An 18,170-nucleotide genomic window follows, 5' to 3' on the forward strand; every position below is an offset into this window, starting at 1 on the left:
AAAAACCTTGTGACCTCTCTAGAGGCCATACCCTTGAATGGATCTTCATGAAAATTGGTGAGAATGTTCACCTTGATATCTAGGTCAAGTTTGAAACTGGGTCAATTGCCATAAAAAACTAGGTCAGTAGGTCAAATAATAAAAAAACCTTGTGACCTCTCTAGAGGCCATACTTTTCATGGGATCTGTATGAAAGTTGGTCTGAATGTTCATCTTGATGATATCTTGGTCAAGTTTGAAACTGGGTCAACTGCAGTCAAAAACTAGGTCAGTAGGTCTAAAATTAGAAAAATCTTTTGACCTCTCTAGAGGCCATATTTTTCAATGGATCTTCATGAAAATTGATCTGAATGTTCACCTTGATGATATCTAGGTCAGTTTCAAAACTGGGTCACGTGCAGTCAAAAACTAGGCCAGTAGGTGTAAAAATAGAAAAACCTTGTGATCTCTCTAGAGGCCATATTTTTCATGAGATCTTCATGAAAATTAGTGAGAATGTTCACCTTGATGATATCTAGATAAAGTTCAGAACAGGGTCATGTTCCTTTGAAAACTAGGTCAATAGGTCAAATAATAGAAACCTTGTGACCTCTCTAGAGACCATATTTTTCAATGGATCTTCATGAAAATTGGTCAGAATTTTTATCTTGATAATATCTAGGTCAAGTTCAAAACTGGGTCACATGAGCTCAAAAACTAGGTCACTATGTCAAATAATAGAAAAAACGAAGTCATACTCAAAACTGGGTCAAGTGGGAAGAGGTGAGCGATTCAGGACCATCATGGTCCTCTTGTTTTTTAATACCATTTTATCTTTCTTCGCCAGATTTCAAATATATTATATTTTGTACTTTTTAATTCCCACTTCTGTTACTAATCTTTAAAGAATGAGTTCATATTAATCATTAAAGGTTGTTATCCCCCGACGATGAAATCGGGAGGGGGGTATTGAAATGGCGTTGTCTGTCCGTCACGTCCGTGCATCCGTGCGTGCGTGCGTCCGTCTGCAGCCATTTCTCAGTAACTATCAGGTAGAATTTTATGAAACTTGAAACAAACATGCACCAACATACTGCGATGATGCCCGTCAAGTTTTTTTTTTGATTGGTCAATTTTCCTTAGAGTTATTGCCCTTGATTTATTGAAAAATACCAAAAAATGTCCGTCCACAGCCATTTCTCAGTGACTATTAGGTAGAATTTCATACAACTTGAAATAAAGATGCACCAATATACTGTGATGATGCCCATCTAGTTTTTTTTTTGATTGGTCAATTTCCCTTGGAGTTATTGCCCTTGATTTAATGAAAAATCCACGTCTGAAGCCATTTCTCAATAACAAGCTGGTAGAACTTCATTAAACTTCTTTCATTCTTTTTTCATGAACATTTATTATAAACATGTGAAGTTGTGTACCCACACCTGGTCACCACCTTGCCTTGGTCATTCCCCCCCCCCCCCCCCCCCCCACAAAAAAAAAGAATTTTTTTTTTTCATTCCTTTTTATTACTTTTTTTTCAAACCTTGATCAACATGTGATGTTTTCTACCCTCACCCAGTCACACCCCCCCCCCCCCCCCCCACCACCAATTTTCTGTTAAATTGATTTTGACTAATGAAATTATTTGCCTCTAAAGTAACATCCTTAACTTTTTGCCAGATATATTGTTTTGCCATTCCTCACCACAAACCCTTTCGGCGGGGGATACCAATTCATCGAATTTGCTTGTTTTATAACATACTGGTGATTTTATTTAACATATTAATATAATCTATACAGTAATTCTAGTTAAACCATAAAAATGTTGACTAGAAATGCCATTATACTCATGGCATGAAAAAATGCAATTTGATCAAGTCCATCTTTGACGATGAGGCGGTATATTGTTTTGCTCATGTTGGTCTGTCTGTCAGTCAGCTTTCACTTTGGTTGCTGGTCAGTTACTAAAAAGTGTTTTGGCCTAAATTGGTAAAATTTCTTAGACTAATTACCTGTGGTTCGTAGATAACCTCAGGTATTTTCAGGATCAGTATGTCAATTGTTAAGGTCACAGTGACCTTGTGATTAAAATTGTTTCCAGCCAATAACTTGAGAGAATTTGCCAATAGTGGTCAAACTTTAGGATGACTATAAGAGTCACTGTGACCTCTTGATTTGTAATGGTTTTCGATTGATAACTGGAGAATGCTTTGACCTAAGATTGTCTAATCTTTTAGGATTGTTGTCTGTTGTCAGTAGATCTCAAAGGTCAATGTTGCAGTGACCTTTAGACTAAAGTGGTTGGTGATCAATAGTGTTAGAATGGTTGGACCTATGACCTGTATCTTTTTCAGGTCAGGAGGTCAAAAGTTCAAGGTCACAGTGACCTTTAGACTGAAAATTGTATAAGATCTGTAGTTAGATAACGTCTTGCCTGTGGCCGTCAAACTATATTTTAAATTTGTCTATGGTCAATAGATGAACTCATTAGATCACAGCAAAGGTCACGGTCACAGCATACAATAGACTGAAGATAACACATTCAGCTCACTCTGACGGGCTATCATGGTTTCTTGTGTGCTTACAACAGCTCTTGTTATTTAGAAGATAGGGGAAGAATAAGAAATGGGAAAGCAATGTTCCTTTATGGAAATATCATCTCAGCATGTAAATACTTAGAATTCAGGATGTGGTTTCCTGAAATTTCAAAATGCTTTTTAGCTCACCTGAGCCAAAGGCTCATGGTGAGCTTTTGTGACAGCTCAATGTCCGGCGTCAGTCATCCCTCGTCCGTCCGTCAACATTTTGTAAAAAAATCTTCTTGAAAACCACTGGGCATAATTACACCAAACTTCACAGGAATGATCCTTGGGTGGTCCCCTTTCAAAATTGTTCAAAGAATTTAATTCCATGCAGAACTCTGGTTGCCATGGCAACCAAAAGGAAAAACTTCTTGTCGAAACCACAAGGCGTAGAGCCTTGATATTTGGCATGTGACATCATCTTATGGTCCTGTATCAAGATTGTTGAAATTTTGCCCCTGGGGCGAAAAGAGGCCCCGCCCCAGAGGTCAAAAGTTTTACATAGACTTATATAGTAAAAACTTTAAAAATCTTCTTGTCTGAAACCACATAACCTAGGCCTTTGATATTTTGTATGTAGCATTGCCTTGTGGTCCTCTACAAAATTTGTTCAAATTATGCCTCTGGGTGGAAAAGAGGCCCTGCCCTGGGGGGTCTCATTTTTTACATAGACTTATATAGGGAAAAAACTTTAAAAATCTTCTTGCCTGGAACTGCAAGGCCTAGGCTTATGATATTAAGTATGTTGCCTTTTCTAGTGTTTTTCTACCAAAATTGTTCAAATAATGTCCCTAGGATGAAAAGAGGCCCTGCCCTGGGGGCACCAAGTTTAACATAGACTAATATAGGAAACAGATCTTGTCTGAAAGTTCAAGGCCTAGGCATTTGATATTTGGTATGTAGCATGGTGGATCTCTAACAGATTTGTTCAAATTATTCCCCTGGGGTAAAAAGAGGCCCCACCCTTGGGGTCACATGTTATAATTATGAGTTATAGCGGAAAAAATACTTAAAAAATTATCAGGTTATATTTCCTAGACTGTTTAATTATAATTACCTGATGACCCAAGCGATTAGGGATCACTTGACTGACCTTGACCTACTGACCTACTTTCTTGTTGTTTTTTTTTAAGATACAGCCTTGAAATTTGGATGACATGTACAGTTTTGCACACCAATCTTAAAACTGTCTTTCAGTGACCATGAATGAGACCTTCTGATCACTTCTAATATTTTAGCATCAGTTTGCCAATTGAAACATGAGGCTCCTATTACTCAGGTGAGCAATTCAGGGTCATCATGACCCTCTTGTTGTTTTACTTGATACTAACCTTTAATATACGTATGAAAATATTTTGCTTTTTGAATTTCTGGGGCCAAGATTGTTAATTTTTGGAAGAAAAAGCCTCTTTTACAAGAACAAGAAAACACATTTTTGTGGTTTATTGTCATAGACCATCACTTGACAAAGTAATATACCGACTAACTCCTGATCCTGATTAAATAAATATAACAGTAAGAGTAAATAATTAATGTCTTAACATGATAGAGTGGACTAATTTCAAATGTACTGACCTTTTATCTTAGAGATCATTTACATTGAGTTTCATTTCATTAACCCTCCCTGACAGGAATAATATGACTTTCCTGTAGCTGTAGATTTAACATTGTGTAACCTTTTGAAAATAGGTACTCACCGTACTGCTTTGTTTGCTCTCTGTTTGTCCTTTCTTTTGTGTGTTTTTGGAACTTTAAATACTTCAACCCTTAGATAAATGATTTCAAAAACATATAATATTTAAACATTTAGATTTAGAACTGCTATGCATGAAAGAAAAGTTTCATATTTATGTTCTCTTCTTGTGTTCTCTTAGATATTGTTTCTTTTGTATTGAAACATTGTTTTCCATGTAGAACTTGGACAACTCTTTGGATTTGTTCATAATTCAAAATGGTTCTTTGAAATTCATACAGAATTTGAGACAGTAATTTGTCATTCATGCTGAATTAGAGACTGCTCTTTGTAAACTATGCTGACATTGAAAGAAATCACAAAGAGTTGTCTAAAAAAATTGTTTATTGTTTGCAAAGAATGTCTAAAATTGTGAATTTTGAAAAATCCTGATCTGTTTTAGATCCGTCATGTCGAAGCCAGCTAGCAGATATCCTGCAGAGGGTACCAGCATCGGAGGGCATTTATCTCTTAAATACTATGACTAACATGACAGAAAGTTGTTCCTCTTCTGACATCAGCTTTATAGAAACTGTTACCATGGCAGTGTTTGAGGTGAGCTTTATAAATGTATTCTCGCATCCTTGCTTCAAGGTTAAGTTAATTTTGGGAACCAGTCTTAGTAGACAAACTTGCCATTGATTTATTTCAAAATTTGCTCAGTAGCAACTAGTCAGAAAGTTGAATTTTTGGACTGGTTTTCAATTTAGTATCCAGAAATTTCCTAATAGGGTAGATTTTAGTGGAATTATTTTGTAACTAAAAGCCAGTGCTTTTTTTGCAATGTTTAGATTGACTTAATTATAGGAAGGCAAAAGTTTGTGCATCAAGTATGTATCAAGCAAAAATTAATCAAACAGAATATGAACAGCGTGAAATATAACAAAAGAATAATGGTGGTTGCTAGTAAAGTTATAAGGAAAAAATGTCAGACTTTTATAGATGCACTTTTACATTGTAATTTTTTAGTGTAGGACTTCTCTCTTACTTACTTACATGAAATGAAGATTTATATGCTATTCAAGAAGATCAGCATGAACAGCCAGCAGATATTGCAAACATCCAATTAGAAAATAAATGTTTCTTTAACCTTTTATTAAGATTGAGCAAAACAAGTGAAATGAATTCTAGTAAATAAACAGAAAGCATGAGAACATATTATTCATAAAAATATGATTAAAATTTCGAAGTTCAGCCTTTTTCCTCAGCTTGTAAGACTTATCAGATGTGTTATATAAGGTTCAATCATTCATCAAGTAAATAGAACCAGTTGTCTAGGTCATGTAACTTAGCATTTCAACAGGACTGGAAATGCATCATCGCCATTGGTCAGTTTCAAAATATTGCTGGAAAACAACCAACCAAATGCTTGAAATTTTAAACTGGTCTCTGATCTCAATTTTATCATATCGAACTGAGGTCCAGACAAAAAATTGTCAAACTATAATTTACTACTTATTCTTTTTAAAGGTGTCCTACATTTGTCCAGAAACGAGAGATGTATGTTCAAAGATGGGAAGGGAATTATTGTCGGCGGTGATCACATGTCATCCATTTATGTTGTCTGTACTTACACAGAGAGTGCATGAATACATGGAAAAACTTGGACAGGTATGCCATTTAACCATTGGCTGTTTGTTTTACCTTGAAGATGTTTGACCTTGGCCTCTTTCTCACTGCATAAAAATCCTAATAGAACAGACTAATGCCTGGTATGAAATAGAGAATCACAGGTGACAGGATTGATGTAATGCATCTGAAAGGGAAAACAAGCTAAGAATTAGAATATGTAAAAGATTCATTCCATAGAGGATTATGAGTTTGGACATGCTTAAAGTTAAAGGAATTAAACCGTTCAGTGCCCGGAAATGTTTAGAATTGGGAATAAGATATATTTTAGGTCTTATACCATTTCTCACATCTTTTATTTGATGTGACTTGGTATTGAACCCCCCAGTGTCCCTGATTTGAGTGGATGCTTTACCACTAGCTATACAGATTATGGCATGTCACTGGCAAAAATATTGCCACTGGTGTTTTCTGTAAAAGATATTTTGATCTTACATTTTACAAACAAATATCCTAAATGTATTTAACAAGATTTGCCTTTCAGATGGGTTTGTACCTATATAAGGGAATAAACATGGAGACATGGTTACCTACTGACCCAGACTTGGTCATTATACGTCATTGGCTCCTGAATACAGCCGTAGGGTCGCCGGCTAATCTGATGGCCCAGGAAATACTGAGTAATATCAACTGGGGAAACTCGTCAAGGGTTTGTACATTCCATTCATGTGTTTCATGAGTGATAGATATTTAAAGCTGATATTTGTATTTGAAAATATTTGTGAATGATATTAGTAATTTGCAGGCTCTAATGGCTTATTGGAAGATCAGTTTTGCCATCTTGCCACTCGAAATAATTCCCGTAGGTCTTTCATTTCTTCAGAAATACAGTCACACCTGTATTAAGCTGCCAGTCAAGGGAGCTAGCACAATCTGACTGCTAGGCAAATTGTTACTAGAACAAAAAGGTCATTTGGGATGTGTGTTGATTGGCTGCTTAAGGCAGGTGACTACTTAATGCAGGTGGCCGCTAACACAAGTTCAGCTACTGTAAAGTGATCATTAATGTTGGTGTGGCTCGGTGCCTTCTTTTGGTGCATTCCTATAGTGCATTCAAATGACAAAATATATGCAGTTAATTATAAGTATAGTAGAACACCTGTTAAGGATACATCCGTAGAGGAAGCACCTCTCTACAAAGACAGATACTGTCTTAATGATTAGGTAATTATTTTTAAATAATAACCCTCCCAACAACAACAACAGCAACAACATCTGTACAACAAACAAAGTTTAGTCTTTCCAGTATTGTTCACTCTTGACAAGTTGCACTGTATATGTTTTGAAGTTAATGTTATGATTAGAAAATTTGACTTGATTTATCACAGGGAGACAGATTGATGGTACCATGGCGTGTCCACAAACAAGTGGCTGTCCTTGTGGTGGAGGCCTACCAGAAGTTTATCTTCGGCAAACATCTTGGCTCAATGATAATGGAAGGGGTCAAACAAGTAAGGAGGCTAGCAACATTTGTTTTGTGAGAATTTTATGTTTATAATTGTGGTCCAATGTATATCGTAACAAAAAATGCAGGAAGTTAAGAAAGGCTGAAAGTATCTGAGGTATGGTTGAGATAAAAAAAAAGAAAAAAAATAATTGAGCCGTGCCATGAGAAAATCAGCATAGTGGGTTTGCGACCAGCATGGATCCAGACCAGCCTGCGCATCCGCGCAGTCTGGTCAGGCTCCATGCTGTTCACTTTTAAAGCCTATTGGAATTGGAGAAACTGTTAGCGAACAGCATGGAGCCTGACCAGACTGCGCGGATGCGCAGGCTGGTCTGGATCCATGCTGGTCGCATACGCACTATGTTGGTTTTCTCATGGCACGGCTCATATAATGATATTTACTTGTGGGTTGCTATGACAGAGACTTGTGGTTAAGACTTTTTCACATCCTGAGTCTTAAACTTTCTGCCTAAGAAAATTGAAATGTTTTCTTAAGTAAATTTAAATTATGTACAAGACTGAATGTGTAATTAACTATGTTAAGAAACTTTAAAAATTATAAATATTATTTTTTTTTACAATGTATCTTTCTACGAAACGGTCCTTCTTTTATGTGACAGCTGAAATTTTGTCAATACAGATGTCAGCTGCAGTGCAACAATACATGACTTTGGAACAAGAATTCAACACATGGTGCTGGGACCTGTTGTTAAAATTGTCCTTACATAGAGGTAGTTTGCCTCAGAGTGATCGGAGGTTAGAGGCGAGTTTAGGGGAGGCTCCAGATGTTAACAGCGATGACTCACTGCTGCCCTTGTGTAAAGGGATCAAAGAAAAGAACCCAACTGCATGCTATGTTACTCTTATGCTCACTAAATATGGACATAGGTATGTATTTTGTTTCCATTAGATTGCAAGAAAGTTAACTGTTCTGTCAGTGTGCACTTTGCTTCTTACATAAAACATGAAGAATACAGAAGTAATGTCCCTCCTTCTTCTGAAGGCTTACTGACTTTGTCCATATTTTATACTGTGTAAGTGGAAAAAGTTTGCGACGTCGAAATATTTACAAATTTCGTGAATTTATTGATTTCGCGAAAATGTTAGCCAGTGTAAATTTCCATGTTTCTCAAGATACATCATTAGATTTAAGTAAAGATATACAAACTTAGCTTTGGTACTTCAGTTTTCAGAAATTTGCAAGAAAAAAATTTGTTGGCAAAACGTCTGGAATTGCAATTTGCACAATTTTTTACATGCCAACATATCCAGTATTCAGTAGAAAACCCTGTTGCTGGAAGGCACAAGCATTTGATCAAAATGCTGCAGCTAATCAGGGCTTTGGGTGATCCAAACGTAGAAAATAAAAGAAAAGTGGTAGGGGATCAACAAAACTGCTCCAGTCTGTCCCAGTACTTGAGTCATCGATACTTGAACGAGAAGCATTTTACTGTAGTATAAATCAGTATAAGCTAGAAGCAAAGGCTGTTTGCATACTCATTGAGGATCAAAAATACTGGTGATGGATGAAATAGGTGCACATCCATGCAGGCTGATCATGGTCTGCACCATTTGCTATTCAGTCAGTAGATTTTCAGTGAACACCCCTTTGAGTTATAAGTGGTACTGACCAAATTGAATGATGGACCAGTCCATTTTAGAAATATAGCAGGGTAAAGGTTGATGAGACATGTTACCTTTGCGGGGAAGGGAAGTTTGAATCAGACTATAATGCAAAATAATGATAATAAATTCTTTGTTTAGTAACTGATGATGAGAAATAAACTTCTTTTCTTATTTCACTAGGATTATGAATGCACTTTCAAAAGTATTTCCAGTGATATAATTATACAATAAATCTCCATTGTATATTCAGTGTTGGTGACATTATTTCTGATGGAGTGCCATTGTTACAAGTGTTGTCTGAGCAGGGTCTCTTCAAGCCAACAGTCAGTGCAATATACTACATTCTTCCCTTGTTTGTGGATAGCCAGAAATACATTGTAGACAGTATCAAGTAAATATAGATTTTTACTTCATTTGCATGGATTATCTTAGATAAAAATGCTGCATGCTATATACTTCACAGTCCAAAGCAGTGCATATTTCAGAAATTATTCATGTGAGGAAGCCATCCAGCTGGCTTGTAGGAGATTGGTGGTTCTGTGCAGATACCAGCCCATATCTGATATAAAGCATGGAGTGGCACCTGGGAACTTCTTCCACTATTATAAAGCTGGAAAAATTGCCGTATGGCCTACATTGTGTTAGTGTGACTCTAAACACAACAAACTAAAAAAAACTGAATTGTCATTCTCTTAACTCATATTATCGAAGTTAAAACCTATATGATGAGTCTTCCATAATTATGTGCAGCATTGTTAGAAAAATAACCTTAACCCTTTACCACACAGAACAGAAGCCAAAGTAACCTCCTTTACATAACACTGATAAGTGATAATCAATAATCTATAATCGGTATATGGCTGATAAAGGTGACTGTCTTATCTGAACAGAGGTGTTGGCATTATTTTGTGATTAACACACACTTATGTTAAAAATGTCATTATTTTAATATTTTCTGTAAGTTTGACATTATTTTTGTCAATATAAAGTTTATAGCAATTTAAATTCTCTTTCCGATGATACAAAATTTATTGTAGTTTCTCTTTGAGTTTCGAAGATATAAAGTGTTAAAGTACGGGAATATATATTTTTAGGCATAAAATTCTGTTTTGGATTACTTTCACATTGAAATTCATATACAATTTCATTTCAAAATGATGTTTGAAAGTTTGATTTATAGTTAATAGACTTATCTTCCGAATCGGAATCAGTAAGTATTTATATAAAAAAACAACCATCAAACTGAATAACACTACAAAAATAACGGATCGTAAAATTTCTGAAAGTGCAAAAAGATCGCTGAGATCGAGACTCATAACCGACTACAGTATTCTTGTGCTAAAAATTAAAAATTTTTAGGATAATATTACGTAATATTTTGATGATCAAACGTCGGTACATCACGGGTGACTTCCGCTGCAATTAACTCTTGGGGTGTCATAAAATATTTGAAAGCCGCGGTCCTTCTGTTTTGATTAACACTTCCCGTTATGTAAGGCCATAAATTCCAAGCCATCGTATACACAAATTGTTGTTTAGGGGAAATCTGCATGTATCACGCGTGACCTTCATGACCTAACACATTTAAAAATACTTTGATGTTAAATGGTTGTTATTTTTAGAACGAGGAAAGCCCGCGAACCGGCCAGTTGCAAGCAGCTTTCTCAGTAATTTTCCATGACGTAGCGGCGTGCACATGTAGGAAATTTCTTTGCAAAGTACTCGATAAATTTAAATAGTAACCACATGATCTTGTACGTAAATAATGATGACGAAATCCCATATTTTGAGTTAGTAAACATCCGGAATTTGTTTCTATAGGAAAAGAACGAAAATAAAGCGATTGATTATGAGACACGGGATAAAACGATTCTGTTCAAATGGCCGTTAATCGGTATAATACGTTTCTATCGGGGAACCGATAGACACGGGTCAATACGTTTCTGTTTGGTAATCGATAGATACGGTGATAAACGTTTCGGTGTGGGAAAGGGTTAAACATAACGAAAATGCTGTTTTATTTTAAATCATTACATTTTAAGACACTCCTGTTTATGTCTGTTTTGGAAAGGTTGCCTTGTACATACATATGGAAAAACTGTTTTTGGTCTGATCTCTGTCAGTCTTTCCTTCAGTATCTTTCACCAGTTCATATTTTGTAGGTCTGAATCTTTCTAACCCAAGAAAGATTTTCAAATCACTTTCCATAACTGTTAATCCTAATGAGATTACATGCATAACATAACCTTTGGTCATGTCTGTTCAAAGTCAAGGTCACATGGTGAGATCATAAGTTAAGTAGGGATCATTTTGTGTCCTGTCTCTATTTTTGCCTGGTGAAATTTTCAATATAGAATTTTAATTGGTTCATTTTCCAGCACATTTCATTTTGCTATGACCAGTTATAATGTATTGATTCACCTTTTAAAAGAAGAATAAAATTAAGAAAAAAGAGCGTTACATGCACTTATTTTCAAAAGCAGCCTCTATTTATTCCTGTTTTTCAGATTTCAAGAGGTTTTACTAGCCATTCTACAAGCAGACGAGTCATATTTCCGTGTTGTGAAGGGACTATTGTCATATGACTTCCCTGGACCAATCACAAAACTGTTTATATCTATGATGCAGGTATATGTACGAAAGTCATTTTGTTGAAATTTAAATGGTACATTGTTTAAGTTTATATTTCACCTTTTAATGATGTTACTTCTGTTTTGAAGTCAATGACATATACTTTTAAAAATGTGCATAGCACGTTTCAAATACCAAATCATTGCAGAAATGAAAGATATAATTACATGAGCTGCATATTTATTGAAATATATATACTTAATAAAGTTGTGAAGCATAATGGTGAATGTACCTTTACCTACACACATGCGGTAACCATATCTATGTGCACACATAATTATGATTACCATATATATTCATGCTTATGCACAAATAGGGTTACCATAAGTGTTTATGTATGTGCATAGAAAGGCACCGTTAACTATAAATATTCATGTGTGTGCAAAAATAAGGTTAGGATATTCATTCATGCATATGCAAAAATAGGGTTACTGTAAATATTCATGACTTGTGCATATGCACATACATGTGAGGTGATAGTTAATTTACTTGTACATTTACACATGTGGGACACAGTGAATATGCATGTACATATAGAGGGTAGCAATGAAGAATGTGTACATACACACATAGGTTAACAGTGTATATTCATGCACATATGGTGACAGTAGATAAACATGAATATTTGCACAAAATGTCACAGTGAATATACATGTACATGATATACTTCAACAAACATATGCATGTACATTGTAGTGTCAGATAGAGGAAGCATATAAAACAGCTAGAGATGGGATGACCTTGACCATTGGTTTGTGGACCAGACTTCTCATGAAAATACCAAAATGGTACCATGATAGGTAGGTAGTGTTTCATTTCTTCAGTGGGTTTGAATTTTTTTATTGAGAAAAATGTATACTGTGAAATCATCTTGTTTTGTTGGCAGAATATTTTATGACTTCTGTCAAATTGGTTATTTTATTGGGACATTAATGTGTGGATTTCAAACCACATAGGGTAAAAAAAATGGAAATTTTATGTTTGCTACATTTTAATTTCATGGAATGAAGCAACAAGGAAATCCAAGAAAATTAGGATCCCAAGAATTATAATGATTAAACATAATATCTTGTCATTTTAATGTAGTTTGTTGTTCATGAATAGCAAACACAAAATGAATTTTAAAAAAAACAACCTCAATGATAATTTGTGGTATTTAAGATTTCTGGATTTACAGCAAATTTTTCAGTTAGTTATGTTTTAATCAGTTTGGTATTGATGTACAGTATAAACAGAGAAATAATGAAAAAGTACAGCCATTGAATATGGAGTTCTCCAATGAGAAAAAAAAAAATTGTTGCGTGATACAGTGATGTAAGGTCACAATATTTTTGGAAGATTTGTCAGTGTTAATATTTTCCAGAATTTCATAAAGATTTATTTTTTCATTTGTCTCTCTTGCTTTTACAGCAACTGTTGTTGCATACTTGATGAGCTGATTAAAGCAGCTTTCACCTACCAATCTGCAGTAGAGCATCTACAAGATATATTTAAGGAAAGCTACAGGGTAAGTGTATACAGTCCAAGATCTTGGAATTCCAGTCTAGATACATTATACATTAGAACCCTTACAAAATGAATGGCCTTAATAATAGAGGCGTTTGGTTGAGAGGGGTCTCAGTGGACAGTTAAACCTGTATTGAGCATCCAGCTAAGGAACCAAGACAGCCTGGTTGCTATACACCGGGCACGTTAAAGAACCAGACTGTCCATTTGCAAAGAGCTAGGCTAAGTTAGCCGGACAGGCCTGTATCTCTGTTCTCTCTGTCTGTTCTGGGGGCTTTATCTCACTCTGTCAGATCGCTCTGTGTCTGTACTAGTAGAGGATGAATTTCGCGCCCTGTGTGGCTGCATTTGCTATATGTAAAGCGCCTTTGAACGTGTTTATCATGAAAAGGGCGTTATATAAATCTGGTATAATAATAATAATAATAATTAATACAGGTGGCTGCTAAGGCTGTTGTAGCTTTAAACTAATTGCATTCAATAAAGTAAAAATATTATTATGTTTTGCTATATGGGGATTGATCTGTGTTCTAACATTGTATACAATTATCTGCAATAATCAAATAACCGATTTTCAAGTAAATCTAGTTGACTGTAATTTCTGCGATGACTGGCTTTCGAAATTTTGACTGAATTCCAACACTAACAAAGTTGTGATTAAATTTTTTTTTGTAATACTGTTTTGACAGGCATTGTTAGCTGAAAGTATATGGAAAAATTTGGTAAATTAAAGATCAATTTTATTTGCATTGTTTAATTTTGACTTAAAGTGTTTTTAGCTCACCTGTCACAAAGTGACAAGGTGAGCTTTTGTGATCGCCAGTGTCCGTCGTCCGTCTTCCGTCCGTCAGTCCGTGCGTGCATGCGTCTGTAAACTTTTGCTTGTGACCACTCTAGAGGTCACATTTTTCATGGGATCTTTATGAAAGTTGGTCAGAATATTCATCTTGATGGTATCTAGGTCAAGTTCGAAACTGGGTCACGTGCCATCAAAAACTAGGTCAGTAGGTCTTAAAATAGAAAAACCTTGTGACCTCTCTAGAGGCCATATATTACACAAGATCTTCATGAAAATTGGTCAGAATGTTCATCTTGATGATATCTAGGTCAAGTTCGAAACTGGGTCACGTGCCATCAAAAACTAGGTCAGTAGGTCTAAAAATAGAAAAACCTTGTGACCTCTCTAGAGGCCATATATTTCACAAGATCTTCATGAAAATTGGTCAGAACGTTCACCTTGATAATATCTAGGTCAAGTTTGAAACTGGGTCTCGTGCCATCAAAAACTAGGTCAGTAGGTCAAATAATAGAAAAACCTTGTGACATCTCTCAAGGCCATATTTTTCATGGGATCTGTATGAAAGTTGGTCTGAGTGTTCATCTTGATGATATCTAGCCCAAGTTCGAAACTGGGTTACATGCGGTCAAAAACTAGGTCAGTAGGTCTAAAAATAGAAAAACCTTGTGACCTCTCTAGAGGCCATATATTTCATGAGATCTTCATGAAAATTGGTCAGAATGTTCATCTTGATGATATCTAGGTCAATTTGAAAGTGGGTCACGTGCCTTCAAAAACTAGGTCAGTAGGTCAGATAATAGGAAAACCTTATGACCTCTCTAGAGGCCATATTTTCCATGGGATCTGTATGAAAATTGGTCTGAATGTTCATCTTGATGATATCTAGGTAAAGTTTGAAAGTGGGTCACGTGCCATCAAAAACTAGGTCAGTAGGTCAAATAATAGAAAAACCTTGTGACCTCTCTAAAGGCCATATTTTTCAATGGATCTTCATGAAAGTTGGTCTGAATGTTCATCTTGATGATATCTAGGCCAAGTTTGAAACAGGGTCATGTGCGATCAAAAACTAGGTCAGTAGGTCTAAAAATAGAAAAACCTTGTGACCTCTCTAGAGGCCATACTTGTGAATGGATCTCCATAAAAATTGGTCAGAATGTTCACCTTGATGATATCTAGATCAAGTTCGAAAGTGGGTCACGTGCCATCAAAAAGTAGGTTAGTAGGTCAAATTATGAAAAAACGTTGTGACCTCTCTAGAGGCCATATTTTTCATGGGATCTGTATGAAAGTTGGTCTGAATGTTTATCTTGATAATATCTAGGTCAAGTTTGAAACTGGGTCAACTGCGATCAAAAACTAAGTCAGTAGGTCTTGAAATAGAAAAACCTTGTGACCTCTCTAGATGCCATGCCCTTGAATGGATCTTCATGGAAATTGGTCAGAATGTTCACCTTGATGATATCTAAGTCAAGTTCGAAACTGGGTCACGAGGCTTAAAAAACTAGGTTAATAGGTCAAATAATAGAAAAACCTTGTGACCTCTTTAGAGACCATATTTTTCAATGGATCTTCATGAAAATTGGTCAGAATTTTTATCTTGATAATATCTAGGTCAAGTTCAAAACTGGGTCACATGAGCTCAAAAACTAGGTCAATAGGTCAAATAATAGAAAAAACGACGTCATACTCAAAACTGGTCCATGTGGGAAGAGGTGAGCGATTCAGGACCATCATGGTCCTCTTGTTTTAGCTCATATGAGCACGAAGTGCTCTGGGTGAGCTGTTGTGATCACTCACCGCCCCACGTCCATCCGTTTGTCCATCCGACCACACTATTCTTTAAACATCTCCTCTGAAACCATTTGGTGGAAGTTGATTAAACTTTGCCTAGATGTTTCTTGTGTGGTCCTCTTCCAAAGTTGATTAAAAGATTCCGCTTGGTTGCACATTGCAAAAAAATAGAAAAATCTTTATACAACATCTCCTTCTAAACCGTTAGTCCACTTAAGAGTATTCAAATTATCCCGATTAATAAAAAAAACATGGCCACCAGAAAGGCGTGGTCACTTTAAAGCTTTAAAAATCTTCTTGTATGAAACTGCTGGCCCGATTTTGAAATAATTTCACACAAATGGTCCTTGTGTGACCATCTACCAAGGTTGTTTAAATTTGGCTGATTTGTCAAAAAACATGGCCACCAGGATGCATGGTCACTTCCTCCTGAATGTATACAGTGCAGTTTCATATGAGAAGATTTTTGAAGTTTCCACTGTATAAGTGGAAACCTAAAAAATCTTCTTGTATAAAAAAGGGCCCGATTTAAAAAAAAAAAGAATTTCACACAAATGGTCCTTGTTTGACCCTCTACCAAGATTGGGGGTGTGGCCACTTCTTCCCTATATGTATATATCGGAAGCTTCAATAATCTTTCAGCCATCAATCATCGCAGAAAAGAATGCAATTCAAGACCTTCAAAATTGTGCTACTGTTATTAATGATTGGATGAACAGTAACAAACTAAAAATGAACACATCTAAAACAGAATTTATAATGTTTGGTAGTCGCCAACAGTTGAATAAGTGTTCCACCACAGACATTGAAATATGCAGTGATAAAATCAAAGTGCAGAGTTGTATTAGATACTTAGGCGCTTTTCTAGGTGACACACTTAATTTCAAGGAGCATATAAAAAGGAAATTTAAAACTGCAATGTTGAATTGTTTCAAGATCAAAAGTATCCGTAAATACCTAACCAAAGAAGCCACTGAAATATTGGTTTTGTCATTAGTAATTTCTCACTTGGATTACTGTAATGTTATTCTTTATGGTGTTGCTAATTGTGAAGTAGGTAAATTACAAGGTATTCAGAATATGTGCGCCAAACTTGTTCTCAACCGTAAGATGCGTGATAGTTCAAAACAGGCATTATATGACTTGCACTGGCTACCTGTGAAGGCAAGAATCAATTTTAAGATCCTTACTTATATGTACAACTGCTTTGTTGGTAATGCTCCTCAATATCTAATATAACTTTTGTCTAGTAAAATTTCAAAGTGTACACTACGTTCGTCAGAATCATCAGTAGGATGCTACGTTGTCCCTTATAACAAGAAAAAAACATTCAGTGACAGAAGCTTCAGTACGGTTGGACCAAAACTTTGGAACGAACTGCCATTAAATCTCAGACAAAGTGAATCAGTTAAAATCTTCAAAAAGCAGTTGAAAACTCACTTCTTCAAAGGCTACTATTCATTGTTCTAAAATTCATACTACAGCAATTACATTGAAGCAAATCAAGACTTTGTGTTAATACTGATGAATTGTTTTTACTGTTTTTAATGCATGAGTGTACAACGCCATTGAAGATGCTTTGTGTGTTGAAATAGGCGTTTAAGAAAATTCTCAAGTTTCAAGTTTCAAGATACAGTAGGCCAAATTTTAAAATCGTAGTCAGAAACTGCTGGCCCTTAACAAAGATTGTACAGATATACTATTTTATAATAGTTTCACAGACATTTTCCTTGCATAATTATTTTCCATAACTGTTGAAGTAAGCAGTGTAACTCGCTCGGGTGAGATATCTAGGTCCATCATGGCCCTCTTGTTTCTTTTAGCTTTTATTTTTGTTACAAAGTTGACACTCTAATGACTCATGAAATATTTGTATATTTATATTTCAAAATACAGTGTACATAGGGGCTCTGTTGGAGTCATGCATGTCTTAAGAACCTTCGGTTATAGCCAAATAAGTGCAGACTGATGTTCAACATGATAATACAATAAAAATCAGATACGACAGGCCTCCACATACAAGGTCAATGTCACACTTCGGTGAAAAATGTCAAGTACCTTAACTTTTTGTCCACTAATAAAAATTATTTTGCCTAAAAATAATTACTTTTATTTTTCCCGAAATTTATGGCTATCTCGTTGCTAGGTGTGTTAGCTATAAACTATCGTCGTTGTCAAGTAATCCAGTTTTCTAGTTCCTTGTCTAAACATAACAGATTAATGATAAACGCCTATTCGTCAGGGAACCACTCGAGCGTTATATTAAATCGAGAGCACGTGCAATCTTCTCAGTTGAACTAAAGGTGTATTGGCTAGCGCTTCAGATCGATGTTAAATTGAATAGCCATGCCACGTGGTCGATGCAGAACACGCCTGAAAGGTAGAGGCGAGCCAGCCTGTCGAGATGATTATGAAGGGAAGGAAATGAAAGGCGAACTAGACGGCGGA

General features: G+C 35.7%; 1 protein-coding gene across 7 annotated transcripts in view; it reads left to right on the plus strand.

Annotated features, from left to right (window-relative positions):
• Positions 1-18,170, plus strand: part of LOC123528430 (ectopic P granules protein 5 homolog) — a 307,990-nt gene that overhangs the window by 24,414 nt on the left and 265,406 nt on the right. For all 7 annotated transcript variants that reach the window (XR_008366830.1, XR_008366831.1, XR_008366833.1 and 4 more), the window contains 9 exons: positions 4,697-4,848; positions 5,764-5,904; positions 6,407-6,571; positions 7,251-7,373; positions 8,010-8,257; positions 9,246-9,386; positions 11,503-11,623; positions 12,323-12,426; positions 13,037-13,133. Coding sequence is in view for 2 of the 7 variants with exons in the window: in XM_053522064.1 (XP_053378039.1) it covers positions 4,697-4,848; positions 5,764-5,904; positions 6,407-6,571; positions 7,251-7,373; positions 8,010-8,257; positions 9,246-9,386; positions 11,503-11,623; positions 12,323-12,426; positions 13,037-13,133 (1,292 nt within the window). In the remaining 5 variants the exon portion in view is untranslated. The remainder of the gene's footprint in view (positions 1-4,696; positions 4,849-5,763; positions 5,905-6,406; positions 6,572-7,250; positions 7,374-8,009; positions 8,258-9,245; positions 9,387-11,502; positions 11,624-12,322; positions 12,427-13,036; positions 13,134-18,170) is intronic.

Source organism: Mercenaria mercenaria, chromosome 13 (assembly GCF_021730395.1).
Source record: "Mercenaria mercenaria strain notata chromosome 13, MADL_Memer_1, whole genome shotgun sequence".
In the NCBI taxonomy this organism is placed as follows: Eukaryota; Metazoa; Mollusca; class Bivalvia; order Venerida; family Veneridae; genus Mercenaria; species Mercenaria mercenaria.